The sequence below is a fragment of the Kockiozyma suomiensis genome (genome assembly GCF_038497685.1).
Source record: "Kockiozyma suomiensis strain NRRL Y-17356 unplaced genomic scaffold V2V93scaffold_6, whole genome shotgun sequence".
Classification (NCBI taxonomy): domain Eukaryota; kingdom Fungi; phylum Ascomycota; class Lipomycetes; order Lipomycetales; family Lipomycetaceae; genus Kockiozyma; species Kockiozyma suomiensis.
Genome location: NW_027117669.1, coordinates 802688 through 829024, shown reverse-complemented (window position 1 = coordinate 829024; position 26337 = coordinate 802688). Strand labels below are relative to the sequence as shown.

Here is a 26337-nt window from a genome sequence, read left to right as displayed (position 1 = left end):
ATAGTCCTCTTCCTACAGATCCAGCTAGCTCTACAGAAAGTCCTTTGCCGACAGATACAGCGACCGCTACGGAATCTACAGACAGTCCTCTTCCTACAGATCCAGCTACCGCTACAGAAAGTCTTTTGCCAACAGATAGAGCGACCGCTACAGAGTCTACAGGTAGCTCTTCGTCGACAAGCAGATGGGCTGCTGCAGGGACTGGAGATCGCTCTCTACCGACAGATACAGCCTCTTCATCAACTACTACAGACGCATATTTAACAGTCAGCAGCTCGAGCTCACTCCAATCGCCTCCCCCTACCCGAATCGATTCATCTTCTGATTCTGCAGCGCCTACGTTTACGGATACAGCACAAAGCTCTACTGAGACTTCGTCAGCTTCATTATCCAATTCGATTGTTTCTTCATCGACTTCGAATCAATTCTTTAGCACCTCTGATGCATACGCCTCGTCGACATCAGGCCTCCTAACGGCAACGTCGAGTACAGGTAGTTCTTTAGTAGCTGAAACTTCGACAGTATATAGCACTGAACCATATTTGGTTTCGTCCTCATCAATTGTTTCAAGAGAATCGACAGAGTCACCTTCACCATCTTCTGATTCGACTTCTGTCTATAGTTCACATTCACCTACGATTACGTCAGTGTCGTTAGTTTCTACATCAACGTTGGTATCTTCTGAAATGTTTGCATCTGCTCCATCAGCGTCGCTTTCGTCCGGCACGAGCTTTCATCCAACCGAGAGGTCAACATGGTCAACCTCTGTTTCGTCGACGACAGAATCAGCCTTGCAAACTTCTACATCTTCTGCAGATGACATTGCAACATCTTCCTCGTCGACCAGCAATGTTGTTCCAATTTTCTCGAGTTCTGAGAGTACGACATCGTCTTTGCTGTCGGCACCTGAAGCTGAGTCCTCAACTGTTACTTCAAAAGTCAATTCAGCATCGGAAAGCTTGATTATGACTTTGTCAGAAACTGCAACCGCATCTAGTAGTGATATATTTGGTGATTTCTCTAGCGGATACGCTACTGTTACTTCTGCTTCGACGGAATATATTCCTACGAGTTCGCTTGCTTCTTACGTTACTGTTACTTCTGCTTCGACGGGATCTACTCCGACGATCTCGCTTGCTTCTCGTACAGCTACTGAGTCGCCTTATGCTTCAACTAGTGAGCCGGCTTCGAGCGTTGCGATTATCGTCCCAACGCCCAGTTCGGAATTAGGTAGTTCGTCGGCGTTTTTTTCTACTTCTGTAATGAGTGGTACAAGCCTTACCTTGACGGTCTCTGAATCTGCTGTAACTACATCTACTACTGGTTCTGAGGTTGTCAGCTCTGTATTCACTACTGAATCAGTTCCGTCGTCGGAGGCATCTATTATGACAGAAACTGGTACTACTCACGAGACAGAGGTCACATCTACCGCCACTTCTGTAATCTCTGGATCAGCAGAGTCTACTCAGACACTTACTACGAGTTTCTCAGCAGGCTCGACTATTGCCACTGGTTCAAGCTCTTCGATACTAAGTATATATTCGCTGATTTTATGATTTACAGAAAGTCATAGGCTAATTTTTTTTTAGGCGATTTAACTTCAAGTGCTGCTGATTTGACGACTACGACATCGGACAGCGATGGTCCATTGACTGTAGCATCGAGTAGATCGACTAGTTCGGCGGCTTCTGCGACTTCGGAAGGTACCACTTTTGTAACATTGACAATGACTCCCTCTACCCTCGAGTCTCCTACAACCGCTGGGACTGCAACATCTGTAACAGAATCAAACTGGCTACCTGTCACTTTGATCACTCAACAAGCAACGACAGGCACACCTGCGTCAGTGCAGACTACTCCTACAGCAACTACCACGGTTCTTCCTAATTTTATTGCCCCATCGGGAGGCACGCCCAGTGCTCCTTCAAATTCGACCTTGGTTCAGATTGGATTTTCATATGCCCTAAACTACCCTTTCATCGTGGAACATTCTCTTGCTGTTGCACAGATCTTCCAGTATCTGCCTGAGGGGATTTCTTACGGTCTCAATGTGTCTTCAGATCAGACTCCTATGGAAGCTATCGAGCCATATAAGACTGATGATGGATCGTTTATAGTGTCACTTGCTCTCATGTATGTGCCGACTGATCTTGTTGACACACTACTGCTTGGCTTGCACACACCCTCGTCTGATTTCTACAATAATCCTGATGGCAGTGTCAAGGCACTAATGGACTTGATCGATCCTACAATCCCACTTGTCGCGTCTGATTCTGATAATTCTGGATCTGGATCAGCTGGGTCGTCTGTGCCAGGAGCATCTTCTGGCAGTGGAGGGTATGGATCGTCAGGTGATAGCGATAGTAGCTCTTCATCAAGTTCAGCAGGAAGTATCTCGGCTGGCTCTCTCGACTCTAACTCTAATTCGCGTGACATTAGTACATCGTCTAAGCAGACTGTTGGAATTGCCGTCGGTGCAGTTATTGGTGCTATTGCTTACGGTGTGTTTGTATTTGTCTTTGCGCGATGGTTCCGGAAGAAGAAAATTGCTGCTGCGCGGGCGACAGCCAGTTCCATGCGGCAAATTTCGCCTCCGATGCCTTTAGGTAGTGTACCTTCAGGCACAGTCAGTTCAAGCGATGGTAGTGGGGGACCTGTGGTTGCTAGAGTGGCTTCGGATGGAATAGGCCACCATCGATCTCTTACACAATCCTCGAATCAGCATTCTGGTCAGAGTCGGCTGAGCGGATCCAGAGGGTCTAGCAGCGGTGGCCACATTAGTGGCCGCGGCATCTCGGTGCCGGTCATGAGTGAGAACTCTCTTGGCTGGTCTTAAACTTATTTATAACTGTCTTTGCTATTTTTTCTCTGCATCTACTGGATTTATTTTTTTGGTGTTTGGTTTTTTAATCTGAAGGTAATGGCTAATATTGCATTCTAATTTGAGTTTCAGTTTGCTAATCTGCGGTATAGATACCTTCTGTTTGACGACGCCCTGTGCGCCTCTTTTCGCATTCAACGAAAAGTCACTCCTTACAAAATTTGGTTTGTCTATCAAGACACTACGCTCCTTACTACAAATACTTGTTCAATGATCCACATTATGAGTTGACTCCACATGATTGCTGCATATAAAGCGACGAATGTATATTCGGAGCAATAATAAGCTCATGGTGCATGTTTCAATATTTTATATCAAAAGCAATGATATTTATATTCGGGCGTACTTGCTTACCGGTTTTTTTTGTGTTATCCTTACTTTCTACTGTATTTTTATTTATTATTTTTGAATGACTAGTGCATTATGTACTTCTAGTTTAAATGATGGTTGTATGATATTGCTTACCTATGATTTTATTTTGTGTGTAGGATTGTGAATTAGAGTTGTATCTACTCTTGATAATACTCAATTTTGTATATAATTTTTGACTTATTTTCGACCATTCAATATGATTATGTGCGGTAGAGAGAACTGTATAGTTTTGCTTAGAGAATCAAGAAAAGCGAGTATGGAAACGCCGTAACTGTGTAGTAGGTGGTTTTAATATAAAGTTTAAATTACATATTCTATGTGTAGAAAGACAAGACAATAACGAGAAAGGACAGATTTTTGTGCGATATTCGCAGTTGCAAGCTAAAATCATACAGATAGAATAAGATTTTCCACAATCTTATATATGATGGCTACTAGCTGCTGAACGATATAAAGAATCCAGAGAAAGTTTGAGTTTTGGACCTGCTGTTGTTGATTTGCATTTGACCATAGTAACAACAGCATCACTTTTCTATTTCGGCAAGATTCACCAGAGATCACCTCTATTTTTTTTTTTTTTCGACAAAAGGATTGCTAGAAAACAAATAGTTATAAAGTATGGGATCTATAATAACAAATCACGAGGATCTGATTCATGATATTGCATACGGTACGCGCATGTATACTATTGACTTCATTCTCAATACTGACAATACACAGACCATTATGGAAGATTACTAGCGACATGTTCATCAGATCAATATGTTCGTGTGTTTTCAAGAAAGTCAGCTGCTGACTCATGGGCTTTTGTTTCGGCTACATTGGCTCATGAACGCAATGTGTTAGCGCTCACGTTTGCACCTCCGCAGTTTGGTACGCTACTTGCTACCTGTTCTGAAGATCAATCAGTACGAATTTTTTATTCGTCGAATGACGGTAAATCATTTTCTAGGGTAGCTACATTGTCCGATTCTTCCGGTGCAGTCCACAAGATTGCATTTGCAAAGTTTGGCGGACATGGCCTCAAATTAGCCAGTATAGGCACCGATTCTGTTATTCGTGTCTATCATGCAGCTGATCCATCTGATCTCAAGCAGTGGCATTTGGCGTTTGAATATGTGGTGGATACAGGATCAAAGATAAAACCGCTGGATATGCAATCCAGTTTTTCGGTAGCGTGGTGTCCGGCTGGAGTCGCTGTGCTACCATCTCTATCAAACTCTTACAATAATGAGGATACTATGGAGGATTTACCGGGTCGTATTGGCGCACTTGAAATTTCAGAGCGAGCGATTGAACAATTTGCTGTGGCAGCTATGTCGCGCGTTGCTATTTTCAGGAAACGGTATAATAAGTCAACATCCGAATCTTCAGGACAGTATGCTTTTGGAGAATGCGAGGAATTACCCGGTCATGAAGATCTTGTGCGAGATGTCGCTTGGGCTAGTAGTGCCGCTGCTGGAGGTCGCTACGAACTGATTGCCACTGCTTGCAAAGATGGATATGTGCGAATATTCAAGCTGACACCACGGTTATCCCACGCTGAAGACGATTCTACGCCTACAGGTGACATTGAATATGACATTGAATTGGCAGCTAGTTTTGATGACCACCACGGCGAGGTATGGAAAGTTTCTTGGAATGCTTCTGGTATGGTACTTAGCTCATCTGGAGATGATGGGCATGTAAGGTTCTGGAGGGCCAATTTTAGAGGAGAATGGATTGGCATTGGCGCTTTATCGGCCGAGCAGGGACGTAGCACGGACGGAAATGAAGATGGTGACGGCGAGGATGTAGATTCATGAGGGTGTTGCTATGCTAGTGCTTGAATTTATGAATATATGTGTCTTTAGTGACAATTAGAGATTAGATGTTTCACTATTTTGGGGTTCGATTTTATAGACTCGTGTGGTGTCTGGCAGCGCAGCAGAACCACTCTCGTGTTCAACTACTGCAATAGTTAACCAGCCCATGCTTCGCAGCAGATATAGAACTTCTGATATTATCTTCAGAGTGCTCCCTGTAATCCAATTGTTTATTTCTTATGAACAGCAGTCTGGGTGCTAGAGCCTGGGATTCAACAACCAAGAGCCAGAACGCGACAGCGTCTACAACTTGTCCAATTAGGAATACAGACCACACCAGACGGTCAGTGGCGTCGCTACTCTTTATAAGGGCTACTCGCTTCTGCATCTCTTCTCTTCCCCTTCCTCTCTCAGGAGTAGCGATGACAACCAATTCTTTCCTCCCTCCAATTTATCGAGAGTATGCAGTGATTGTATAGACCGAAAAACTGGTGTTCATAACCGCTGTGATCTTCCTAGCCCTGTTTCTCAGTTTGTGCTATCGGATACAAATGATAAACTATTTTTGACTTTCTATACATAAATGACACACAGATTGTGATAATTTAATGTTTATTGCTAATAGTGATGAAAATCGTGAAATATCTATAAAATAACAGAAATAGATCCGCAACAGTGCGCACAGCGCCATATATGACACAGAAAAATACTAGCGAGAAACACGAATATAATCCAGGCAGTAGTTTTCCAAATGTTGCTTATAGTTTGCATCTTCTCTAGAATATGCTATCCGTTACTGTCTATTGAAGGCGGTATAATAGACGAGCCAATTTTACAGTTGTTTAATGCTAGGGGTGTATGTAGTTCAAGTACCGAAGCAAGGTAACTATCCCAATGACTATCAATCTGGTATTTTGAAAGCAACATGTTTTGCATTCAGAATACAGCAAAAAGAATCCTGAGCTCTTTGATGCAAAGAAGCGAAGCTTTGAGTTGCTCAAAATTAAATATACAAAATGCAATGCATATATAACCAACATAAAAAGTCCTAACTCCGCGAATGATTGGATACATAAAACGAAAATCAAAAATTTCAATAACAAAGCAGCCGCTCTCAGCGAGCTCCAAATACAGCCTTTAAAATCGCTACTACTGGATAACAAACAACTGCAATTAAAACACAGACCTTCTCAAGCATTTTCGATACGGCATATAGCATTCCGACAACTAGCATCAGCTCAAGCAATGCTATCAAATCAATTACAGTAGCGCGCAGTGCTTCACATCGTTCGCGACCTTCGTCAGTATGTGGACCTGCCATTGGAGAAAAAAGAATAGATGTAGCTATAAAATGGGTGAACTTGAGAGGTGCTGCTAGAAGTTTAAATGGTGGAGGTAAGATTGATGTGGAGACATCCAAGAGAATATCCGCTAAACGGCGAGAGCCTGTGTTTGTAACGTCAGGTGTAGTTATCGCTCTCTGCGAGATATCCGCTTCTGCAATTTTCTTATCTTTCGCATTCTAAAGAGTTCTTAGTGCCATACTGAAATAGCTTATTCAAATAAATCATACCTTTCGAATATCTGAGATAGACTTCACTAGCAGCATCAGCCAATTTTCCGAATCACTTTTCTCCCCAGAATTTTGTCTCTCAGTTTGGTATACTAAATCATCGTTTAGAGGATGATTCTTAGATAACTGATCAGGAGCGAGCCTAAGATCCTGCTGCAGGTCACTTATAGCTTTTTTGGACAATCGCGACATGACTAGCTCCTCCAAGTTAATGCAGCCTTTCTTTGTGAAAGTGGCATCTGGTAAAGGCACTGGAGTATTTGGTCTAATTGAGCTGTCCGACGAGGATGTCGACGAGAGCGAGTATTTTCTGGCACATTTCCCCAGCTCCGGCCATCCGCCTACTAATCCTGGTTTATCTTTTCCAGAATTTAACCACTGCGAGACATTATTTATGCATCGCTTATCCTTGCGAATCTGAACGACAAGCTCATCATACTCCGACGAAATATCACTGGCATTATCGTCGGCAATACCTGAATCGCACAATTTTTCCCTATCCTCCGTAAATTTCTCAATCCAGATCGGATTTTTGAAAACTGGATCGTCAGTGTTATCAATCATCGGAATTTGTCGCTGAGGCCGTTTTGCAGATGTACGAATCACGTTATCATTTTTCTTCATGGTTTTTATCCGTCTTTCCTGCTCTGTTTGAACTAAACCTGGGTCCTTGCCTATACTTCCGTAAATTGCGTCGCTCAGGTTGAATTTCTCCCGCCTTTGAAATACTGGAAGCTGAGAAGCGCGTTGAGCAATACTGACAGCTATCTTTTTTGCTTTAAGATTCCCCTTTACTGGCACAGATGCTTCCGCAGATATATCGAACGAATCGTCTTCTTGATCGGTTGATATCTGAGAAATTGAGTCGTTTATATCGTCAATAGCGTCGATTCCGGCAATTTTTTTGACCGTGCGCTTCCATTTGGGAGCTTTTTGCTTTTCTGGAACAGCTGCAAATAAAGTGGTCCAATCATTTGCTGGGTTTGCTGCTGATTGGTATTGCTCACGCTCGAAGCAATGTTGTTTGACTGGCGACTGTGAGATGACCTCTTTTTGTGTCTCAAATATACTATTTTCATGAGAGGCTTGCGGCAAGCGCAAGTTGCGTTGTTCGAATTTTTCCCGCTCAAGAACTTGTCGAAGATGTTCTTCGTACTCACGTTGCTTGATAAAAGTTGCTTGACGCTGCCGCTCTAACTCTCGTTCACACTTGTTTGCCTGCCTAGCCTTTTCTTGATCCTGCTGATGTATCTGGTCATATTTACGCTGATTATCTCTATTATCTGCTTGAATATAATGGTTATGGATCGGGCATTCTTTCGAAGCTTCAGCACGATGACCGGCGGAGTGGCTTTGCACCGGCCTTGGCTCGAAGACAGCAGTTCTTGTCTGGAGTTGCTCCTTTTTTGTCGCATGGGGGGACAGTAGAGATGGAAGATACGCCGGAATTGGAGAGGAGCTGACTCTGTTTACACGTGTCATAGGTTGATGTGCCAGAGGCGGCACAAATGATATTGGCGCATTGATAGCCGGCTGCTCACTTGTCAATGGCAGAGACGAGACTCTAGCCTCTCTCTTCTTTTTGTCCGAGACAATCCGAAGACCTTGATGATTGCCTCCAGATTTATTGAGTACGTTGCCGTCAAATTCTATGAGGGTTGAGGGAACCGCGGGAATATCGTCGAATAGATGTCGGTGGTGCTGATTGCCTCTATGGAGACTTTTCTTTGGACTAATTTGAGCAGCAGGATGAATAGCTCCAATAGTTCCGGAAGTTGATGGAATGAACCTCTTGGCTGCTTTGGAATTTCTCTTAACTTCTGGCGGCGATGAGAGCTGAGGTGGCACAAGAAGGGTGGTAGGCCTTGCCGTCTGATACGGTCGATATGCAACATCGTTGTGGGCGCGAGTGCCAATTTGAGGATATCTGTCGCTCATGATAACAAGGTCTGATGCGAATGTATAAAATACAAGATGCATCAGAAGTCATTGTGAACGGTGATAGTGTTTTGTCAAGCAGCGAATTTACGTGGCTGGCTATAATTTACGCGACTAGAAACGCGTAAATAAAGGGTCCTGCAAGGGTGGCTGGTTCTTCCCGTGGCTGGGCGAGTTTTTTTGGCGGGCCGTTGCTGCGGCAACGCTACTATATAGATTTTACCTAATTATGCATCAATCAAGAAATAGTTCCACGGATATGCGGAATCCTTCTGCTGCAGTTGAAAGTATTATTATATAGTAAATTAAAAGTTTTTACTATTAAGAATAAAATTTACGCGTTATTTTGAGTATATAATAGATAGGTTTGAATCATTTTGCGCAGTTATAAGAGCATAAGGGGATCTGCTGAGATGCGGTGATATGGTTGCCGCATTCAGCTAATTGTGAATCGAGCTCATCGCGCTCATCCCTTTCCTCGCCTAGTTGTCCACGCCGCATCTCAGCTCCTCTCTTTTACACCCTATATCTCAGCGCTCCCTTCATTTCCTATCTACATCACTTCAAATATTAAAATGACCACTCGTCGCCAACGTGCTGATCCCGAGGAGGAGCTCGAGGTACGATTCGGCCTTGATTTTGTTTGCATCTGCTCGCATTGGTGTTTTCACTGTGACGGAGTGTGGGGAGTTCGTGATCTATTGACTAACAACTTGCAATTGCATTTTTAGGCTCTTCCATCTGATGACGAGGAAGAAGAGGAAGAGGAATATGAAGACACCGATGGTGGTGCTTCATCATCCGGAGAAGACGACGATGAAGAAGAGGAGGTCGTTGATGGCGACGAAGAGGAAGAGGAGGAAGAGGAAGAAGAGGAAGAGGAAGAAGCCACAGAAGCTGAAGGCAAAGTCGAAGAAACCAATGGTGAAGAAGGTAAGTTTTTTTTTTAATTAAGCATTTTAAGTCACTCGTAGCTAATATTTCGTCTTCTAGAAACCGAAGATAGCGAGAAGCCCAAGCCTAAGCCTGAGACTGAAGAGTCTAAAGAGGCCGAGACCGACCAACCTCCAGCCAAAAAGCGGAAAACAGACGAGCCTGAAGCCGAAACTGCAGAGGCCTGAAAAAATAAGAGATTTTCTGGATAGGTTAGACACTGCGCTCGTATATGCTGCTTGTTAGGTGTGGTGTTCGTTCAGAATGGAATTGTATAATGCTGTCGCATGTATTTATAAGGATAGCCAAGCTCAAAATAGAGGAACGGGAAGTCATGTAGGGTAGCGAGAATATTCATTAAATTAAAATTTCTGCCATAATAGAACGAACTGTAATGTTTACAAACGACATATGCTAAAAATGCTTTACTACTAATGCACCATCTTCCTAAGATACTCCACTATCGCTCTAATTTTTCAGCCGAAACTAGTCCCCATTGCTTAAATTTCAGCATAAAATCTGCATTATCTCAATCTGCTTGATCATCCACAGTCATTGCCGAGATCTTCCCTGCGCTGACATCCCTAGCCATCGATCTCAGAATCGCACTATTTAGCTGATTCAAATTATCCGTAGAAACACCGCCGCTGATTCCAGAGTAGTCACCAGTGGTTTGTGCCGATACACTATGACTGGTCTGTCTTGCTCTAGAAGAACCCAACTGTGGAATAGCTGACGATGAAATTTTCCGTGGAGAAAATGAGCCTTTGTAGCTCATTGGTCCCGACTGAGAATTAACAGCGGAAAACTTCGTAAAACTTTTAGCAGGCGATGCGCATTCCGGAGTAGGGCGAGCTGCCAGTGACGCCGAAGATACACTTGTTTCTCTCGTGTTTCGTGCAATAACCAAAGGCGTTTTCGCAGCCGAGACAACTCTTTGCGTAGCTAAATGGGCATTGTTAATCGGGCTCTGGTTATTCTGGCGAACGCGAGGAACCTCAGGCAATGGCCGCGAACCAATAACACGAAACTGCCCGCTACCAGTAGTCGTGCTTGAGCTTGATCTTCCAGAACCGCCATAGATCTTGTTCGCTGGAGCTATACCCGACTCATTTGAGCTTGTCCGTGAAAAGGCAGGAGGACGTTCCATCTTCTTACCGGAAATAAAAGGATGTAAAACAGCGCCATCTGCTGTCAATCGCTGCTCCGGGTCCCAGGTCAAGCACTTTGCAATAAAATCGTTGAATGCCACATCATCTGTCTTCAGTACAGCTGATAAACTTTTTGTTAATGGAACTCTTCGATGATTTTTTGACGAGATCACAGGGCGCGGTCTACCCGAAGGATCAAAAAATAACTTTCCCCGGGTAGCTTGCTCAATCAAAGAGGGCTCTGGTGGACCAAAGATCTCCATTATACAACCAAGCTGCTCTTTCTCGTCTTCTCCGGGAAAAATCGGATATCCCATATGTAACTCAGCCAGAATACATCCCAAACTCCACATGTCTATCGATAAGCCGTATTTCATACCAAGGATAACTTCAGGCGATCTGTAAAATCGGGACTGAATGTATGTGTAAACTATTGAATATATGTTAGTATTGCTATGTTATAAAATGAAGCGTTAATATAGAAAAGCGTTAATATAGAACTCACCTTTTTCTCTCTCAAAACAAGATGAGCCAAAATCGATAACCTTAATCTCTGCAGAATCTGGAGAAGTAAGCAAAATATTCTCCGGCTTCAGATCACAGTGAATAACGCTCTTTTGTTGCAAGAGAACTAAAGAAAGTAGCATTTGCTTCGCAATTCTGCGGACGATCTTTAAAGATAATCCTTTGAACTGATTTTCCTTGACAAATTCATACAGATTTAAACTGAGTAGCTCAGTAGAAATGCAAAGGTGTCCGCGGAAGTAAAAGTTATGAGTGACACGAATGACGTGATGGCTGTTATCAGGATCCTACATATTCGTCAATACACCATCAGTACTCCAAGTAATGCACTACTAGATAGTTACCCATTTTTTCAAATCATTCAGAATTTTAGTCTCCACCAGCGCTTGTGAATGGAACCGCCTCTTGCTTCGAATGATCTTCACGGCCACAAGAACTCCTGTCTTGTGATCCACACATTTTGCTACTTGACCAAAGCTTCCTTTTCCTAGTAATCCCAAGATCTCATACCGATACGCCAGGTGATCACCAACTACTAATTGATAGTCTCCTTTGTCGTCATCAAATCCAAAGTTGATCGCCGAAGCTGTCAGGTCTCCATTCACTTTTTGGCACCCTTTCCTTCCACAAAAGAACACTTCACGAAAGTCAAGAATTTCGCCTTTTTCATATAGATTCAACGACTGCGTCTTGACAGCCAGTGATACCGTCATACTATCAGTAGGAACTCCCAGATTTCTTCGATATTCAGCTAACTCTCTTGCCGAATCTCGCATTTTGCTATTCCTATTACAAATTTGTCGCATTTCTTCGTCCGCGGCTTGGTCCATTTCATCCCGAATCAAATGATTTTCAGGTATCCACTCTGTTTTCATTTGGAACTGGAGCAAATCGGTAGTACTCGAGTTTGCAGAACTGGAAACTGAGGATAAAGCTCGTTCCACTAATGCGGAGATTTTTGGCTTAGCCAGGTGAAGCAACTTTAAAGAAGGGCTCCCTCTCGGAGAAGAATGATTAGACTTGGAGAAATCTGGCGGTTGCAGCTTCATATGAGGCGGCGGAAGGGGAATAGACGAATACGACGCGTTGGAATCCACAGATGCGCTCTTCTCAAGTTTGGGTTTACGGAAGTTCGACGAATCAATTGACGTAATTGATGGCGTAGACTTAAATGAATGATCTGTCCCTTCTTCGGTATCGCCGTCGACTTGCTCTTCTTGACGGCGCAGAAATTCAGACGGTAGTGGCGGAGGAGAGGAGATCGGAGGCGGTGAAGACATGAACAAATCCGGCTCAGGGGTGTCTCTGTGATTAATGGTCTGCTTCTTGAATGTTCTACCCAAGCGCGTGCGAATAGAAATTGGGTTGCGTAGATTCAGACTTTTCTTTGGGGAGTCAAAAGTAGATGAGGGAGACGGGAATGAACTGCTGTCCCGAGAATCCAATGGCTGCAAAGAGGCCAGAGTCAATTCCTTGCTCATAGATTTGGACTGCGGAATTGAAGTCAAGACTGGGATCGAGGAAGGTGAAACTCGCATCGAGCCCAAACTCGGGGTAGATCTTAGATGTGGATACGACCGATTTGGTGGTAACAACGGTGTGGAAGAGCTGTTGATCTGAAGTGCACGTGAAGTCGCATGCATATCTTTGTGCAATGATAACTTGTCTTTACTTTGATCACTCTGCTCATGTCCTATATATCTTTCTGACACTTCTAAATGCGAAGATAGAGTATCTAATGCACTTACTTCGCGCTCTGCAGCACTCAAAATTTGATTTCTACCACTGCTTTCGTCTAGGTAAGTACTACTTTTCTTTTTAAGCAGAAAATGCAAAGATGATCCCGATCCCGACTTCGTATGTTGTCCCAGATTTTTCGACTCGTTTGCCTTGTCTGGATCGGCAGAGTTTTTTCCAAAATGTCCAAAGAGCAAACCGTGGGTTTGTTTTTCTCCTTCTTGATTAGAGTGATTATTTTTTTCTTCTGCAGCTCTCTGCAAAGCATTGACTCGAGATATTGTTTGAGAAGGAAGAGCACTTATATTCAAAGGAGGCATGTATGCTAGATCTGACTGCTTCTCATTGCTTGCTGTAGTAAACAGGCGTGATTGACGACGAGGCTCAGTTGATGGACCGTTTCCTTGTAAGTATGTAGATAATCTGCGGCTGCGACTATCTCGCGGTGTATTTGCCCGACTTTTATCAGCAGAATCCGGAAACCCGTTAACTGTACTGTCAGGTAATGGTGGAACTGGAGGAACAGTAGAGCTTGGTACCACCTGAGTGCGTCGCTGAGTCGCAAGATAATCTGATTGGTTCTCAACTGAAGGGACTTTCTTTATGGTTGGTGATACTTTGGCGTCCTGAGTGAAAGACTTCAGCGCTCTACTAGAAAAACATCTTTCTCCTCCAGTCGCGGATTGAGGTGTGTTCATTGCCAGTTCAGCCGAAGAAGTTACAGACACTTCTTTGGACGCCGCAGAAACTCCTAGTCTGCGATCAGCAGGGCTTATCGTTCTGCTACCAAGACCATGGTAAGTTGGAGTGGTAGGTGCAACTGATGAGCTTATCACTGGCGATGATACAGGACTGGCTATAAAAGGTCGAGCAGACTTCTCTGTGTTTAGAGTGGCACCCGTAGAACCGCGAGAATATGTTGGTAGTTGATCAGATTCTCCACTAGTAGCCGTGATCCGTGTGCGATTGCGAGATTGAGATGTCGAATTTGATATTCCAGGACTGCTGGGTGCGAGAGGAGATGTAGATGTATTTATATTTGATGCAGATTTCGTTGACGGCGAGTATGATGCCCCGACAACAGAGCTTGTGCGCTCGCTCAACGATAATGGAGTCCTGACGGCTGTAGGTAAGTGCCTCGGCAAGTCTTTCCGCGTTATCGATGGCGTGCCACTAGATTTAGCTGTACCCCGTAACAACGTCTGCCTTGGACGCGTAGTACGCGGTGCGCCCGCCTTTGCTTCGACTGCAGCAGAAACAGCAAGAGATTCTCTGACCTTTTTCACCCTAGCATTTGACTGAGCCAAAATTTGCTTTGACCTCTCACGCTCTGCACTAAAGTCAATGCGACCAGTAGTTGACGGCAGCTCCGTTGATCGATTCCAGCCAGCGCGTGGTGTCACCGGAGCTGACGATTGAGCAAATCTTTTTGAGGCCGAAGTCGACGATGAGGGTATACGAGTAGCAGGAGCAATAGTGTCGCGAGCAGTAACTTGCCGAGGCGTAGTAATAGAGGAAACGCTTTTGGGAGCATTGTACAGGGAAGGTCTAGTGCTAGAGGCATCCACATTAGCGCAGCCCATCAAGTGCAGCAAATAGAAATATCCATACCCAGTTGAGCTCAGCGGAGTAGAAGGAGAAACTTCTAATCGCTTTTGCTTCACTGCAGAACTAATGACGCGTGGGCGCGAAGACAGTTGCGCAGCTTTTGTTCTCGAAGGCGTGCCGCGCAAAGCGGCTCTTGGAACCGACTGGCTAGTGTTATCTATTCAAGTTAGAACTATGCATTTGACGAGGCGAGGATTAGTAATAAAGGCCAAAGACATACGAGCAGAGTTACTAGGAAAACCCCTTGTTCGAGGAGATATATCGTTGGCCGGTTTGAGCAGCTGAGGGCGTGGGCCAGAAATGTCCTCGGTTGGCATGACTACGGACTAACCGTAGAGCAGCTACTAATGCTTAGGCACACAAGTTGGGACTTGCGATCAGTAGCAAAAGTCGGCGGTATGTTGCCAATTCCAGAGGGGGAAGAGGAGTCGAGAAGCCGGAGCTGAAGCGGTGAAGTTGTTGGTAGTGCCAAATCGCAGGGGAATTTCAGGCACAAGCTAACATAGACTGCGGCGAGGCTAACTAGACCTAAATGAGAGAGATAACGACCATGCACAGCGGTTCAGCAGCAATTTGGCAAGTTGAGAATATTATAGCAAACTAGAGCTAACAGAACGAGCGCAAAGAGAAATTGATCTTAAGCGGCTCAGAAGGGCGCAGATCGAGAACAGTTGTCTGAAAAAGGCGTTCATTTTGTTTGTTTACAGTGCGGCATAAGTTCGCCAAAAGTCTGTTTCATTGTCATCATAAATGGGGCTTGTGTGTGCGGCTCATATCTACACGCGAGCTTGTCTTTCTACGCGCTAATTCCTCTTGCTGTAGCTTGCAGTATTGAGCAGTTGTTCGCTCCGATCTGCAATGCAGCGTGAGAAAGAAACTGCTGTATGATCTATCGCAAACATTTGACATTTTGTTATTGCTGCTAATTCTTTTACTTTTTGTAGGCGTCATTCACGGCGTTGAATGTTGACGACAGCGACGTCTCCGACGAAGAGGATCACATTAGAGAAGTTCAGGTGCGACATACTACTTCACAATCATATTCTCAATTTTCAGTATTAACTATATACACTTTCAGATTGAAGAGGCTTTCAAACTGTTTCAGAAGGCATTGAAAGCTCATTACGATCAAAAATGGACGGAAGCATCAGATGCCTATAACGAACTTTTTAAGGTCTACATTTTCTCTACTGAGCTGGTGCGCTTCCCGAATTTACTAGAACACGCATATAGAAGTCGAATGTATTTACTAATAGACTTACTAGACTGGAGTTATACCTCCTGCAGTGCATCGCTTAAAATATCTCGCCTATAAAAACCACGGCCAGCTAGTTCTTGACTGGATCAAATTAAGTCACCATGCTCTAAGCACAAGTGAACTACGAGAACGACTTGTTCAGGGCATGGCAGAATTTGCTGAGGTATCTCAAAGTTTCATCTTTATTCATCATCTCAACTAACGAGAATTTATGCAATCAGGCGATGATTCATGAATCTGAAGACACAGATTTCTGGCTTAAAATTGCGGCTTATGCACCTGCCATGAATCATCAGCGACTTTCTAGATTTACATTGGAAAGTGTAATAAGTAACAATATTGTTGACATTGACATCCAAAATGGTTTTATGCCTGAAATACCAATAAAGTTAGATGATCTTGCCGGAATAAATACTCTCAGAAATGTATGTCGAAGATCAGGCTCCTCTTGGTGCATATAGCAGAAAGAATTACTGACGCCTTTACAGCTGCTGTGTGATTTGGGAGACACAGACGCCCTGAAGCATCCGCTTTTCAAAAAATTCGAGGGCATGCAGTTTACAGACACTGTTCAACAGTATATGGATGCAAACACGCGAACCCCTAAATGGCTGCAGCCATTGATTCAGAATGAATCTTCTATATCCGAATCATTGATACATGACGTACCTCGAAAGGCTGAAGTTGTTGTAAGCAGTAAGACTTGGACTGCTGTTGGAAAAATGCTACTTCAACTTTCCACCAAAAGATCTTCGACAAATGCCCCTTCAGAATCAGTGACTATCAATATATCTTTAGATGCCGAAAAGGAAAAAAATGAGGCTCCAGTTGAAGAGCATGTTGTAGTTGAACCACCAAAGCCCGATTCGACAAATACAGTAATCGATGCAAACGCTGAACAGACTCCGGAAGGCGACACTGACGCGTCAAGAAGAAGGAAGCGTAAATCTTTTTCTGATCATCAAATTGAGGGCGAGAGGTCGAGCAGACGAGTTCGTGCTCGCGCGCAGGAGCAGTCGAATACCGAGACTACAAATGATCACGAATTTTTTAACGAGATGGATCGCCTGTTTGAGCCTTTAGGAGTTCAATTTGGAGACTTGGCGGCTGCATCTAATGAGAAAGCAGAAACCAGTTCACATCATGATATACCTCTGAGAGATTTTATGGCTAATCTGAACCATCTCAAAGACTCTGTGACCAAGACTTTTCTACGCGGCGAGGGCATTCAAAACCCTGCAGCAACAGCTACCCGCCTATTAGATATTGCTATGACAAAGCCGGTTACCAAAGAGTTAGATATTCTGGATGAAACTGCTGGTGTCGAGGATTTCATTACTGTAGTCAATAAGGGAAAATCACTACCAAGGGACTCATCCATGTTTTTATCAGAAGCAGCTGTTGAGTGGCTAAATTGGTTCTTGCTTCCTCGGGAGGATGGAACTGAACTATTTCTAAAGTACCAGTGGCCCTCTGGTTTGACTAAGGTTGTAAAGAGAATGGCTACTCTTTACTACGACTCAATGATGTATATCATTGCAGAATCTGTAAAATCATCTGAGTCGTCGGCATTGAAATACGCTAGCATTTCTCAGTCATATTTCGAGCTTCTATTAGATGACTTTATTGATTGCAGTCAACAGCAATCAGCAATAGCTAGCGAGAAATCGCATGTCAGTGAATATCGAGAGAGGCTGTGCAGCTGGAGACTTTTTACGATGGATATCTTGTCTTCGGTTGACTCGAGCAAAGTTGACAAGACTTTGTGGCTTAGATTTGAGTGGGCAACTATTATTTTTGAGCAAGCAGTCGGAGCCTCTCACGAGGATATTTCTGTCATGTTCGATACGTTTAGGGAAACAATTAATATGTTTGCCGCTGGAATTAAGATTAAACTTCCCAACACAGGTTTCATTCCTGACATATCTGCCGAAGCTCTCGAAATAAAAAAATCTCAACTGGATGCGGCGTCTTTATTTGCAGGCATTTTTGAAGCCTCAACAAACAGTCAGGAGCCTGAGGAAGGGATCAAGTTGTTGGAAGTCGTTTTGAAGCACAACAGTCAGAATCAGTTGCCAAAGATCCATGTCGATGTGGAAGTTGTTCAACAATTCGTGGGTAATTCGTCTACAGAGTTTCGCTTGTACCTGTGGACACTTTTGCGGCAGTCTTACGAAGCTACAAATGATTGGATAAAGGCATTTGAAAGCATACTAATTAAACTTCGTCTTGTTATGAACGATCTTAAGGGAGACCACTATGAGAAATCAGACTTTAGTCATCGGTCGTTTGTATTGTTCAAATCTCTGTTTCTGGCAGGAGAATTACTATCCAAAGCCGCGAAATTGGCTATGTCAGACGATAAATACATGAACTCGCTATCCGAAGAGCAAATAGTTTCGACTTTTCATGTTTTAGTCGATTTATTGCGAATTCTTCATGTTTACGTATTGCACGAGGATGGAATTCTTGCAGCAGGAGATGCGCCTTCTGAACATTCTATTTATAACCGGTGTGCTGTGAGATTTAGAGCAATGCTGGTGCAGAGCTGGTGGTATGCCCTACTTTACTTATAGATGATAATGGCAAACGTACTAACTTCTCAAGTCTACTGTATTTATGCTATCGAAGAAGAATTACTGAGACAATAACGGATATTTATGCGCGCGACACCAGGCTACTTATTTTTATATTTGCGCTTCACGAGGAACTTGGGACTAGAGAATATTGTACTGCCTCTCAGGGAATATTTCTGCAGCTTCTTCAAACCGAGATTATGAGAATAGACAGACCTTCTGAAACAGAATACGAACTTCTTCAGTGCATTCATTGCCGATTTGGTCTGACCATGGGAAGCGAGTCTTTCTTTCCGTATGATCATAAAGCTACTCCGATTGCTTTTGACAAAGAGAATGCTATGAAACTGGCGGGGTGGATAATGTCTTTGGCAATGAGAAAGAAGAATACGCAATCTAACGTTCCAAAAGCTGATATGAAATCTGTATTAGACAAATGCTGTGAGGTGATTGGTGTACCTCGCCGCGATCAATGTAAGAGATATAACAGTGTTGAGGTGCGAGGCTATTGAAGCTAACAAAACTATTTCAGCATCTATTTACTACAATCAAGCCATCATTGAGTCATATCTCTCCAAGTCCATTCAGCCTTTAATGCTGCAACGATCTCTCAAGGGCTTAGAGACAATTTCTACAATTCCGGTACATAGCGACTATTCTGTTGGTAGGTTATCTACATTGGGAGTTTCTGGCGAACTCGAATTAATATGCATCATTAGTTGCTTTGATTGGCCTTTATTGTCTCCAAGGCCAGATTTATCTTGCCCAATACAAATCGCGAAAAAGGACTGTTGCCGGTCGCACAGAGGATTTAGACTATGCAATACGATATTTTAAGGTTTGTGTTATATGTATTTAATTTGAGTTCCGTATACTAACATCGCTTAGCATGATCTGGTTTGTAATACCAATCGGTTTGAGTCTTGGTACGGTTTGGCACAAACATATGATGCTCAGACGGAAGATGACTTGACTTGGAGTGCCGAGAAGCTTAATACAGACTACCGCAAAACAATTGCATCCACACAACGCAAAGCGCTACTGTGCTACTCTCTCGCTCTCAGTCTTTTGTTACGAAATGAGACCATCGTTCCTCCAGAATCGGTTTTGGCTACTTTCTGGACAGATTTTGGATATGACCTCTATGCATCTACTAGGCCGCCCAATGAAATGGCAGCATATCATGTCTCAGAATTTGAGCGTCACTTCAGCGGTATACAGGGGATGTATATGAAGCCTGCACACCAGGAGGTAAAGTTGACAACAGCATTAAAGCTCAGCTTGAGTATGTTTCATCACGCAAGCAAACGCGATCCATCTGAGTGGAAGAATTATTATATGGAAGCGAAATGCTTGGGCAAGCTAAACGCGGATCCAATTTCAGTTTTGGAATGCAATCTGAAAGCAATGGAATGCACTCCAGACAAAGCGCCGTCAGGAGATCCCATTTTCGAGCCTCAGTATAGGCTTCTATCGTTGGTATATAAATATTCTTTCTCGGGATCGATTGACCTTGCGACGGCGATCAAGTTTCTTGCAAAGAGTCAATTTTATAAAGAATCGGAATCTACGATTACCGAGCGTAAAGATTTTTATTCAGCCATAATTAGCTGCTTAGTTCGGCTTCGAACGGCGGACAAGAAACATTGGCACCATCGTCCGACATATCGAATTGCTGTCATAGCAGACAGGGGTCTTGAAGATATTGTTAAAGCCAAAGATGAAATGTTTAGTCTCTGCTCTCTGAAAGCTGCGAAATCATTTATGAATATCTGGCGTCCTGAACACGAAAGAGCCGGCCGACATTTCTACTATGCTTATCGCTACACGAAATATTTTGTCGATCTTCTTGGTAGGAATAACGATTTAGAATCTCTAAGTTTGATTTCTCGAAAGCTACGAAAATTAACTCACGTCACGATCAATCCTGCGGAGGTTTGGGAATATGTCTGCAAGACGATAATTGAAGTTTTACGAAGATTGAGTGATATTCCCGAGCGATATCTTGAAACTCATTTAGTTGCTATTTCTGTTGAAGAGTTCATGAGTAAAGCAGCGCGATTGGAAAGCTGCTGTCAGACCCTAAAACCTCCTCCAAAATCGCTTTATTATCTCTATGATGCACATGAATTGCGAAAGATGAATGTTGGATTTGCTTCAACTGCTGGATTAGGGCTTGATGATACATTTGCGAGTATCTATCTCAGACTTTATTTCTCACTACCTGAGTTGGAGCAACAATTACAAGAAAAGTCGAAGCATTTGACGCCTCCTGCAACTACTGTCGAACTTCCATCGACGCCTACCGGAACCGAGCAGTCTGGAGACGATACCCCTAGTGCATACGCAACCGCGAATAATACTCCAACCAGATCAGAGCAACTAACGCCAATTCCTCCAGATGCCTCCAAGATCGTTGCAACTACACCAGCTGCAGCGAATGGGGGAACTAATCTTGTACATACGGAATCATCTCTTGGTACTACAACAGAGGCTACTACTGCCGCTGCGGGTAATGTAAGTAGTACCGCCACAACAGCATCAGGGCGACCTCGAACCGCTCGCGTAACGAAGAAGGAAGTCATATCTCGCGCCAATGCGCTTATCAAGCCCTTGATACCGGCTTTAGAAGCCGCAGCAGCGGCAATTAAGGAAGCATCTACTAAAGAATTCTTAGCTAAGGATGCAAAAGAATCAGATGTTTATACAAGAGAGAATGAAATGGCTTTGAAGGATGGAGAAGATTCAAAAATGCAGGTGGATGACGGTCAAAAGACCGAGATTATCGACAAAGTTGACGATGTTCAAGCAGAAGCTTAGTTTGTCACAGATTTCACTGTTGGCAGCAATCTGATTGATTAATACATGCCTCTATTTTACGCTTTGCGATAAATCCATTTACATGGTCCATCTGTAAATACGACTAATTGATGCCATTTTAATAACCAGCATGCTAACTGTAAGCATTTTGCACAATTATGTACATTTGTAATCAATGAAACTCATTTCATCTTAGGATGAAACCTAGGAAGACGAAGTCATTGTCAAGCTACCAGGACCGTTCATCATCGGGTTATTGCCATAATTCTGTTGCTGTAAAAAATGAGTTTGGGAAGGAGGAATTTGGCCGTAGGAATTCTGTGGTAACGCTGGTGGTGGTGTTGGTGGTGCTGGTGGTGCTGATAGTGCTGGTGCGACGTTATATACTACATGGTGAAATACGCTCGTGTTGTCGTCAATCATGTATTGCGCATCTTGCTGCGTCTCTGGTAGAATTTGAGTTCCGGCTCCCGGTAAAGGCGTCGTATCCTAAACACGAATATAGTAAGTATAACTAGAGGAGTAACACACTTTAACTGCACCCAAAGATATTTACATCAAGTTCATTGGTAGGGACGATAAGCTTAGAGTCATGAGGCTTAAGAACTGCATTCGGAGTATTGGCTCCAGACACAGGTGTCAAGGTTCCAGGCCTAGACAATAGCGGTAGAACAGGGGTTCCTTTCCGCTGGCCAAGAATCTTCTTTGTATTTGGCGAGTATATTGGAATATCTGGATAACGAGACTCTACCATAAGCAATAAGTCTACCAAATGTTGAGGCGGAAGTGAGAGCAAATACACTCGTTTCTAAGATAAAATTAGAAAAGAAACGCCATGTAAATGCGCAGAAATGATATCTACCTCTTCTGCAGTCAAAGAAGCTCCTGTCATTCCAGTCACCAAAGGTTCTTGCACAGCAATCTTGTTCTGACAATTAGCGCAAAACCACTGTGCTTCGGCCACTTCAATATATTCACGTCCAATTGGAGGACTATGACACAGCTGATGGTATGGATCATTACATCCATCACAAAACACTATCAGATTCGAATCGGGACTATGACCTCTTTGGCAGACCCTACATATTTGTAAGTCTCGTCGCACAAATAGCGACTTTTTTTTGCCTATATTATTTGATTTAGCATTAGCTGAGCAGGCGTCGGTCGGCACTCTTTCGGAGCTTACCATCAATATCAGCTAACGGATCGAACTGCTGCGGTTTGTGGACTTTGCGACCAGATTTTGTTTCGACGCCTTCGAATAAAAACCCTTCGTCTGATTCATCATCCTAGACATGTATACTGGTCAGAAACAAAAATGTATAGAGCAAGTGAAAGGTCGGATTCCACTTACGCTCTTCTTGGACCGCCTGGGTCTTCGCTTTGCACCAGGTTTCCTGGCTTTAGTAGTAGTCGTTCGTTTGCGAACCGGAGCTAATGCTTCCAGTCCTTGTGCAGTTGATAATGCCGGATTCTGCTCTACGGCAGATATAGCTGTACTTCCATTACCTAACTGTTCGGCTATTGGAGCTGACGCGGTCTGTGGAGGTTGTTGTATTGAAGGTTGAAGCGGTAGTTGTGAGTGATTCAACTGAGATTGATGCTGTAGTAGTGCAGACTGAGATGACTGCGATTGCGCGGGCGAATAAGGTTGTAATTGTACAGTACCGGCATCATTGTGACCGGAGGCGTTGGCAGAGTCCGATGAAGACCTACTGAACATGTTTGGGGGAGCATATCCCGCAGGTCCTGATGACATCTTGATTTGAGATTAATCCGGGTTATAGACGAAAAACGGTATATATGCGACCATTAATAGTTCCTAAAGAATGACGATATATCGGACAATTTATGAGATAGCAAACTAGTAACTTTCAGACCTGCTTGTATTCAAGAAAAATTAGTATGATACCAAAATTTCAAAAGAAGCAAACAAGTATTACCAGAAAGCTCAACCAATCATCAGTATTTGTCAGTAGTTGTTTTGCCTCCCCAACTCAACTATATTTGTGCTGTTTCAATATCGACGTCAGTTGCTGGCATTGACAAACTCAACTCAGGAGGACTGAATCTTAACCCTATTTATGCATATATGCAGCACCGTATGGTCACTAATGCCGAATTGCAGAATGCACTATTCTACGACTTTATGTCTTCTCCAGTTTTTTATCATTAAATGTCTAATGGCTCACAAATAGCTCTCTAGATTTATCCCACGACTCCGCTGCGCTTCATTTCTGCGATTTCATTCTTGCTAAGCCCTAGCTCATGCTCTAGTATCTCATCCGTATGCTGTCCCAAAGTCGGAGGCGCCATTCGGATTGAAGGCTGTGCAACAGAATACTTTACCGGAGTATTGACCATCTTTATAGGACCGCAGTCTGGATGATCAACTGTAGCGATCATATCTCGTGCCAACACATGAGGATGATTCAGTGTGGCTTGAACGTCGTTAACAGCAGCGTAAGCTATACCGCTTCCTTCAAAGATATCAAGCCATTGCTGGTTGTCTGTAAGCTAAAGAATAGTATCGATTAAAGCACATCTTCTTACCTCAGTAGTCTTATCCAACGTCTCTTCGATGATCATCGGTACCAGTTCCTCACGATGTTTCACTCTCAGAGGATTCGTGCTAAACCTTTGATCTGTAGTCCATTCTTCTCTACCAAGCAGTTTACACAATATACCAAAAAGTTTGTCATTTGCCCCGCCAATCATGATACTGCCATTTTTAGTCGGAAAGGCCTGGTATGGGCAAATACTGGGATGGGAAGTGCCTTGGCGACCCGCATCAGATTTTCCGGAAATCAGGCACGAGGAGGCAATATTTGATAGAGTTGCAACCTGTATCAAGTTAGTCTGAAGTCATATAATACGAAAATTGATGATAATTCATACCTGACAGTCAGATAATGCTACATCAATGTACTGGCCACGTCCCGTCTTCGCTCTTCCTAGTAACGCGGCCATAATGGAATTAGCGGCATATAACCCCGTAGTCAAGTCTACAATTGCCAATTAGCTCAAATAGAACCTCTTTCATTCCTCCAAAGAATTCTAACCTGTAACTGCAACACCAACCTTCACTGGTGGACCATTTGCTTCGCCAGTAATATGCATAAGACCCATCTCTGCCTCAACCATGACATCGTATCCGGCGCGATTCTTATATGGTCCAGTCTGTCCATATCCCGTGATGCTAGTATAAATGATTTTGTCATTATCTAGTTGTTCATATCCCAAATTGTAGCGAGAAAGGGTTCCAGGCAGGTAATTCTCGATTAAAACGTCACTTGTACAAATAAGTGATTTAAGAATTTCTTGACCGCGCTTATCTTGGAAATTCAAACCAATTGACTTTTTATTTCTGTGCAGATAATAATTAATATCTTCTAATTTGACTGCTCAATTGCGTATTATGAATATATCAAAGTGCAACTCGTACCGGTTCACCTACAGATGTTATGATTAGTTTGCAGCGTAGCCTTTAAAAAATAGGAAACTAACTCCAAGAAAATAGGCGCTTTCGCCAGGGGAATCGGGATTATTCGGATTAATGGCAAAAGGAGGACCCCAGCTGCGAGTATCGTCACCCCTTGATACGTGTTCAATCTTGATGACCTCGGCGCTTAATTCCAGATAAATTATGTCAATATCCAAGTATCAAACTAGTTTCTTGCTTCAATTTATAAGGCGTACCCTAAATCAGCTAGAATTTGCGTTGCATAAGGACCAGCTAAGACTCTTGTGAGGTCTAAAATGCGCACACCTGATAATGGAAGTTCGAGATGAGGATTCAGAGCCGGGGTCGATAGGAACCGACGCGGGAAGCGCGTTATTGCTAGGATTTTCGGCTTCGATGCTCTGAGAAATGCGTAGCTTTGACATACTTGCATTTGGAGAATAATTTGTGAAGCGATGGAGTTTCTATAAATCTATATGCGTATATTCTCACACTAAAAGCGGATCTACATGATGTCCTCGGTGAGCTCTTGGTCTAGCTAATTAGATTCTTGCTTATCTCCATAACCCGTCATATTTTCCTTACTTTATAGCACTGTAGCACCTAACAGTACTTTAATTATTACAATTTAGTCCCAATGACATTTTTTTACACAAAAAGTTATTGTAGTTACTGCAAAATGGTTGTTGCCTATTCGCGAGAATAGAAGTTAAAGTTTGATATGTAAACTATGCTGGTAATTGCACTCCAGCTTCCAGAAACTTTCTACATGACCTATCTTGAGCTCGTCCTTTCTCGTTGGTTTGATCAATCCATGCAAACTCCGGTGCATATTTAGTCGCGAAATTATTGCTAGTCTATTTGATCAAGCTGTTTACAGAATAGCAATGACTTCTAAAGTTGCTACCAACTACCTTCGTCGGCTACGACCAACTATAAGTGCTCTCACGTCTCTCCAGGTCGTCGGCCGGCCTACTCTGCCTTCAGCATTAATACTACACGAATTCTTACCGCAGAAGCGACCATATGCTACTGCAAACCCATCGCAAGTTACTGATGCTATTCTTAACTCGAGTATCATGAGAAAGCTTTCATCTAGTCCAGAAGTATGTGATTACTACATCCCCACTCTTCTTTTTTTTGTCCTGCTTCTTTTGCTTCTTTCGTTTCTTACGTATCTTATTAGTTTTGCTGAATAGTACTGACATTAATGATAGGTTATGGAGTGTCTGGCAAATACTATGAGAGTGATAAAACAAAAAGGAGTGGCCTTACCGGATGAACAGCCTAGTGCGTGGATGATGATAAAGATGCTCAGAGACAAGGAAGTCAGTGAGTCGATGCAAGCGCGTATGTGAAACAGTCTAAATTTGTTACGATATTGCTCATTTGGCGACTAACAGCTTTTGATAGTCAAAGCTGCAATGGAAAGAAATAATATTGTCATCACGACGGAAGAGTGAGTGATTATTTCTCTTACTTGATTTCTTGTTTCATATCTCTTACTATTACTTTAGAGCAAAAGCTATCGCACAACTTATATCCACCGGTCGGACTTAGAATTATTATACTCAAACATTTTGAAAGACTTTTTACCAGGTCATGTATTTATATATGGCACTAACTATTAAGAACGGCTCATGGGAGTTTTCTGTACTTGCTAATAGCAATATCAAAAACTCAAATAGCAATATTAA

The 26337-nt window shown here is 43.2% G+C and overlaps 7 protein-coding genes across 7 annotated transcripts in view; 3 read left to right on the top strand and 4 right to left on the bottom strand.

The window, feature by feature from the left end:
- Positions 1 to 2836, top strand: part of V2V93DRAFT_380107 (uncharacterized protein) — a gene marked incomplete at both ends in the record, with an annotated part of 3659 nt that extends 823 nt beyond the window's left edge. Inside the window, 2 exons of the mRNA XM_066912037.1 lie at positions 19 to 1533; positions 1590 to 2836. Of these exons, the coding sequence (XP_066766287.1) occupies positions 19 to 1533; positions 1590 to 2836 (2762 nt within the window). The remainder of the gene's footprint in view (positions 1 to 18; positions 1534 to 1589) is intronic.
- A 732-nt stretch (positions 2837 to 3568) lies between these two features.
- V2V93DRAFT_369260 (WD40-repeat-containing domain protein) lies at positions 3569 to 5125 on the top strand. Its single transcript, XM_066909976.1, has 2 exons — positions 3569 to 3923; positions 3974 to 5125. The coding sequence occupies exons 1-2, from the start codon at positions 3872 to 3874 to the stop codon at positions 5056 to 5058; spliced, it is 1137 nt and encodes a 378-aa protein (XP_066766286.1). The 5' UTR covers positions 3569 to 3871; the 3' UTR covers positions 5059 to 5125.
- Positions 5126 to 6172: 1047 nt separating this feature from the next.
- On the bottom strand, positions 6173 to 8621 carry V2V93DRAFT_358739 (uncharacterized protein; the record flags this gene model as incomplete). The annotated part of the gene is made up of 3 exons (XM_066908071.1): positions 6173 to 6580; positions 6632 to 8580; positions 8603 to 8621. 3 exons carry the CDS (start codon positions 8619 to 8621, stop codon positions 6173 to 6175), a joined length of 2376 nt encoding a protein of 791 aa, XP_066766285.1.
- Positions 8622 to 10031: 1410 nt separating this feature from the next.
- V2V93DRAFT_323867 (kinase-like domain-containing protein) lies at positions 10032 to 12053 on the bottom strand (the record flags this gene model as incomplete). Its single annotated transcript, XM_066907450.1, has 3 exons — positions 10032 to 11083; positions 11159 to 11465; positions 11523 to 12053. 3 exons carry the CDS (start codon positions 12051 to 12053, stop codon positions 10032 to 10034), a joined length of 1890 nt encoding a protein of 629 aa, XP_066766284.1.
- A 3061-nt stretch (positions 12054 to 15114) lies between these two features.
- On the top strand, positions 15115 to 21312 carry V2V93DRAFT_369251 (uncharacterized protein). The gene is made up of 10 exons (XM_066909975.1): positions 15115 to 15405; positions 15468 to 15539; positions 15602 to 15721; positions 15789 to 15944; positions 16003 to 16206; positions 16270 to 18335; positions 18389 to 18831; positions 18890 to 19021; positions 19077 to 19195; positions 19246 to 21312. Exons 1-10 carry the CDS (start codon positions 15382 to 15384, stop codon positions 21175 to 21177), a joined length of 5268 nt encoding a protein of 1755 aa, XP_066766283.1. The 5' UTR covers positions 15115 to 15381; the 3' UTR covers positions 21178 to 21312.
- Positions 21033 to 23327, bottom strand: V2V93DRAFT_369247 (uncharacterized protein). The gene is made up of 5 exons (XM_066909974.1): positions 22532 to 23327; positions 22364 to 22466; positions 22040 to 22302; positions 21734 to 21985; positions 21033 to 21666 (listed from the first exon to the last, which is right to left on the bottom strand). Exons 1-5 carry the CDS (start codon positions 22934 to 22936, stop codon positions 21382 to 21384), a joined length of 1308 nt encoding a protein of 435 aa, XP_066766282.1. The 5' UTR covers positions 22937 to 23327; the 3' UTR covers positions 21033 to 21381.
- Positions 23328 to 25175, bottom strand: V2V93DRAFT_369244 (CoA-transferase family III domain-containing protein). Its single transcript, XM_066909973.1, has 7 exons — positions 24877 to 25175; positions 24685 to 24805; positions 24623 to 24630; positions 24240 to 24544; positions 24076 to 24182; positions 23731 to 24021; positions 23328 to 23679 (listed from the first exon to the last, which is right to left on the bottom strand). The coding sequence occupies exons 1-7, from the start codon at positions 25071 to 25073 to the stop codon at positions 23386 to 23388; spliced, it is 1323 nt and encodes a 440-aa protein (XP_066766281.1). The 5' UTR covers positions 25074 to 25175; the 3' UTR covers positions 23328 to 23385.
- Positions 25176 to 26337: the final 1162 nt, after the last annotated feature.

What these genes read in the sequence shown, in the direction of transcription:
- V2V93DRAFT_369260 (XM_066909976.1), top strand. Translation starts at nt 3,872, where the DNA reads ATGGGATCTATAATAACAAATCACGAGGATCTGATTCATGATATTGCA. An exon ending in GATTCATGATATTGCATACG is followed by an intron (nt 3,924 to 3,973) that starts GTACGCGCATGT and finishes GACAATACACAG; the next exon opens with ACCATTATGGAAGATTACTA.
- V2V93DRAFT_369251 (XM_066909975.1), top strand. Translation starts at nt 15,382, where the DNA reads ATGCAGCGTGAGAAAGAAACTGCT. An exon ending in GCATGGCAGAATTTGCTGAG is followed by an intron (nt 15,945 to 16,002) that starts GTATCTCAAAGT and finishes TTATGCAATCAG; the next exon opens with GCGATGATTCATGAATCTGA. An exon ending in ATGCAATACGATATTTTAAG is followed by an intron (nt 19,196 to 19,245) that starts GTTTGTGTTATA and finishes AACATCGCTTAG; the next exon opens with CATGATCTGGTTTGTAATAC.
- V2V93DRAFT_369244 (XM_066909973.1), bottom strand. Translation starts at nt 25,073, where the DNA reads ATGCAAGTATGTCAAAGCTACGCATTTCTCAGAGCATCGAAGCCGAAA. An exon ending in CAAATTCTAGCTGATTTAGG is followed by an intron (nt 24,806 to 24,876) that starts GTACGCCTTATA and finishes TCTGGAATTAAG; the next exon opens with CGCCGAGGTCATCAAGATTG. An exon ending in CGTTGGATAAGACTACTGAG is followed by an intron (nt 23,680 to 23,730) that starts GTAAGAAGATGT and finishes ACAGACAACCAG; the next exon opens with CAATGGCTTGATATCTTTGA.
- V2V93DRAFT_369247 (XM_066909974.1), bottom strand. Translation starts at nt 22,936, where the DNA reads ATGTCATCAGGACCTGCGGGATATGCTCCCCCAAACATGTTCAGTAGG. An exon ending in CCAGGCGGTCCAAGAAGAGC is followed by an intron (nt 22,467 to 22,531) that starts GTAAGTGGAATC and finishes ATACATGTCTAG; the next exon opens with GATGATGAATCAGACGAAGG. An exon ending in TCCCTACCAATGAACTTGAT is followed by an intron (nt 21,667 to 21,733) that starts GTAAATATCTTT and finishes ATTCGTGTTTAG; the next exon opens with GATACGACGCCTTTACCGGG.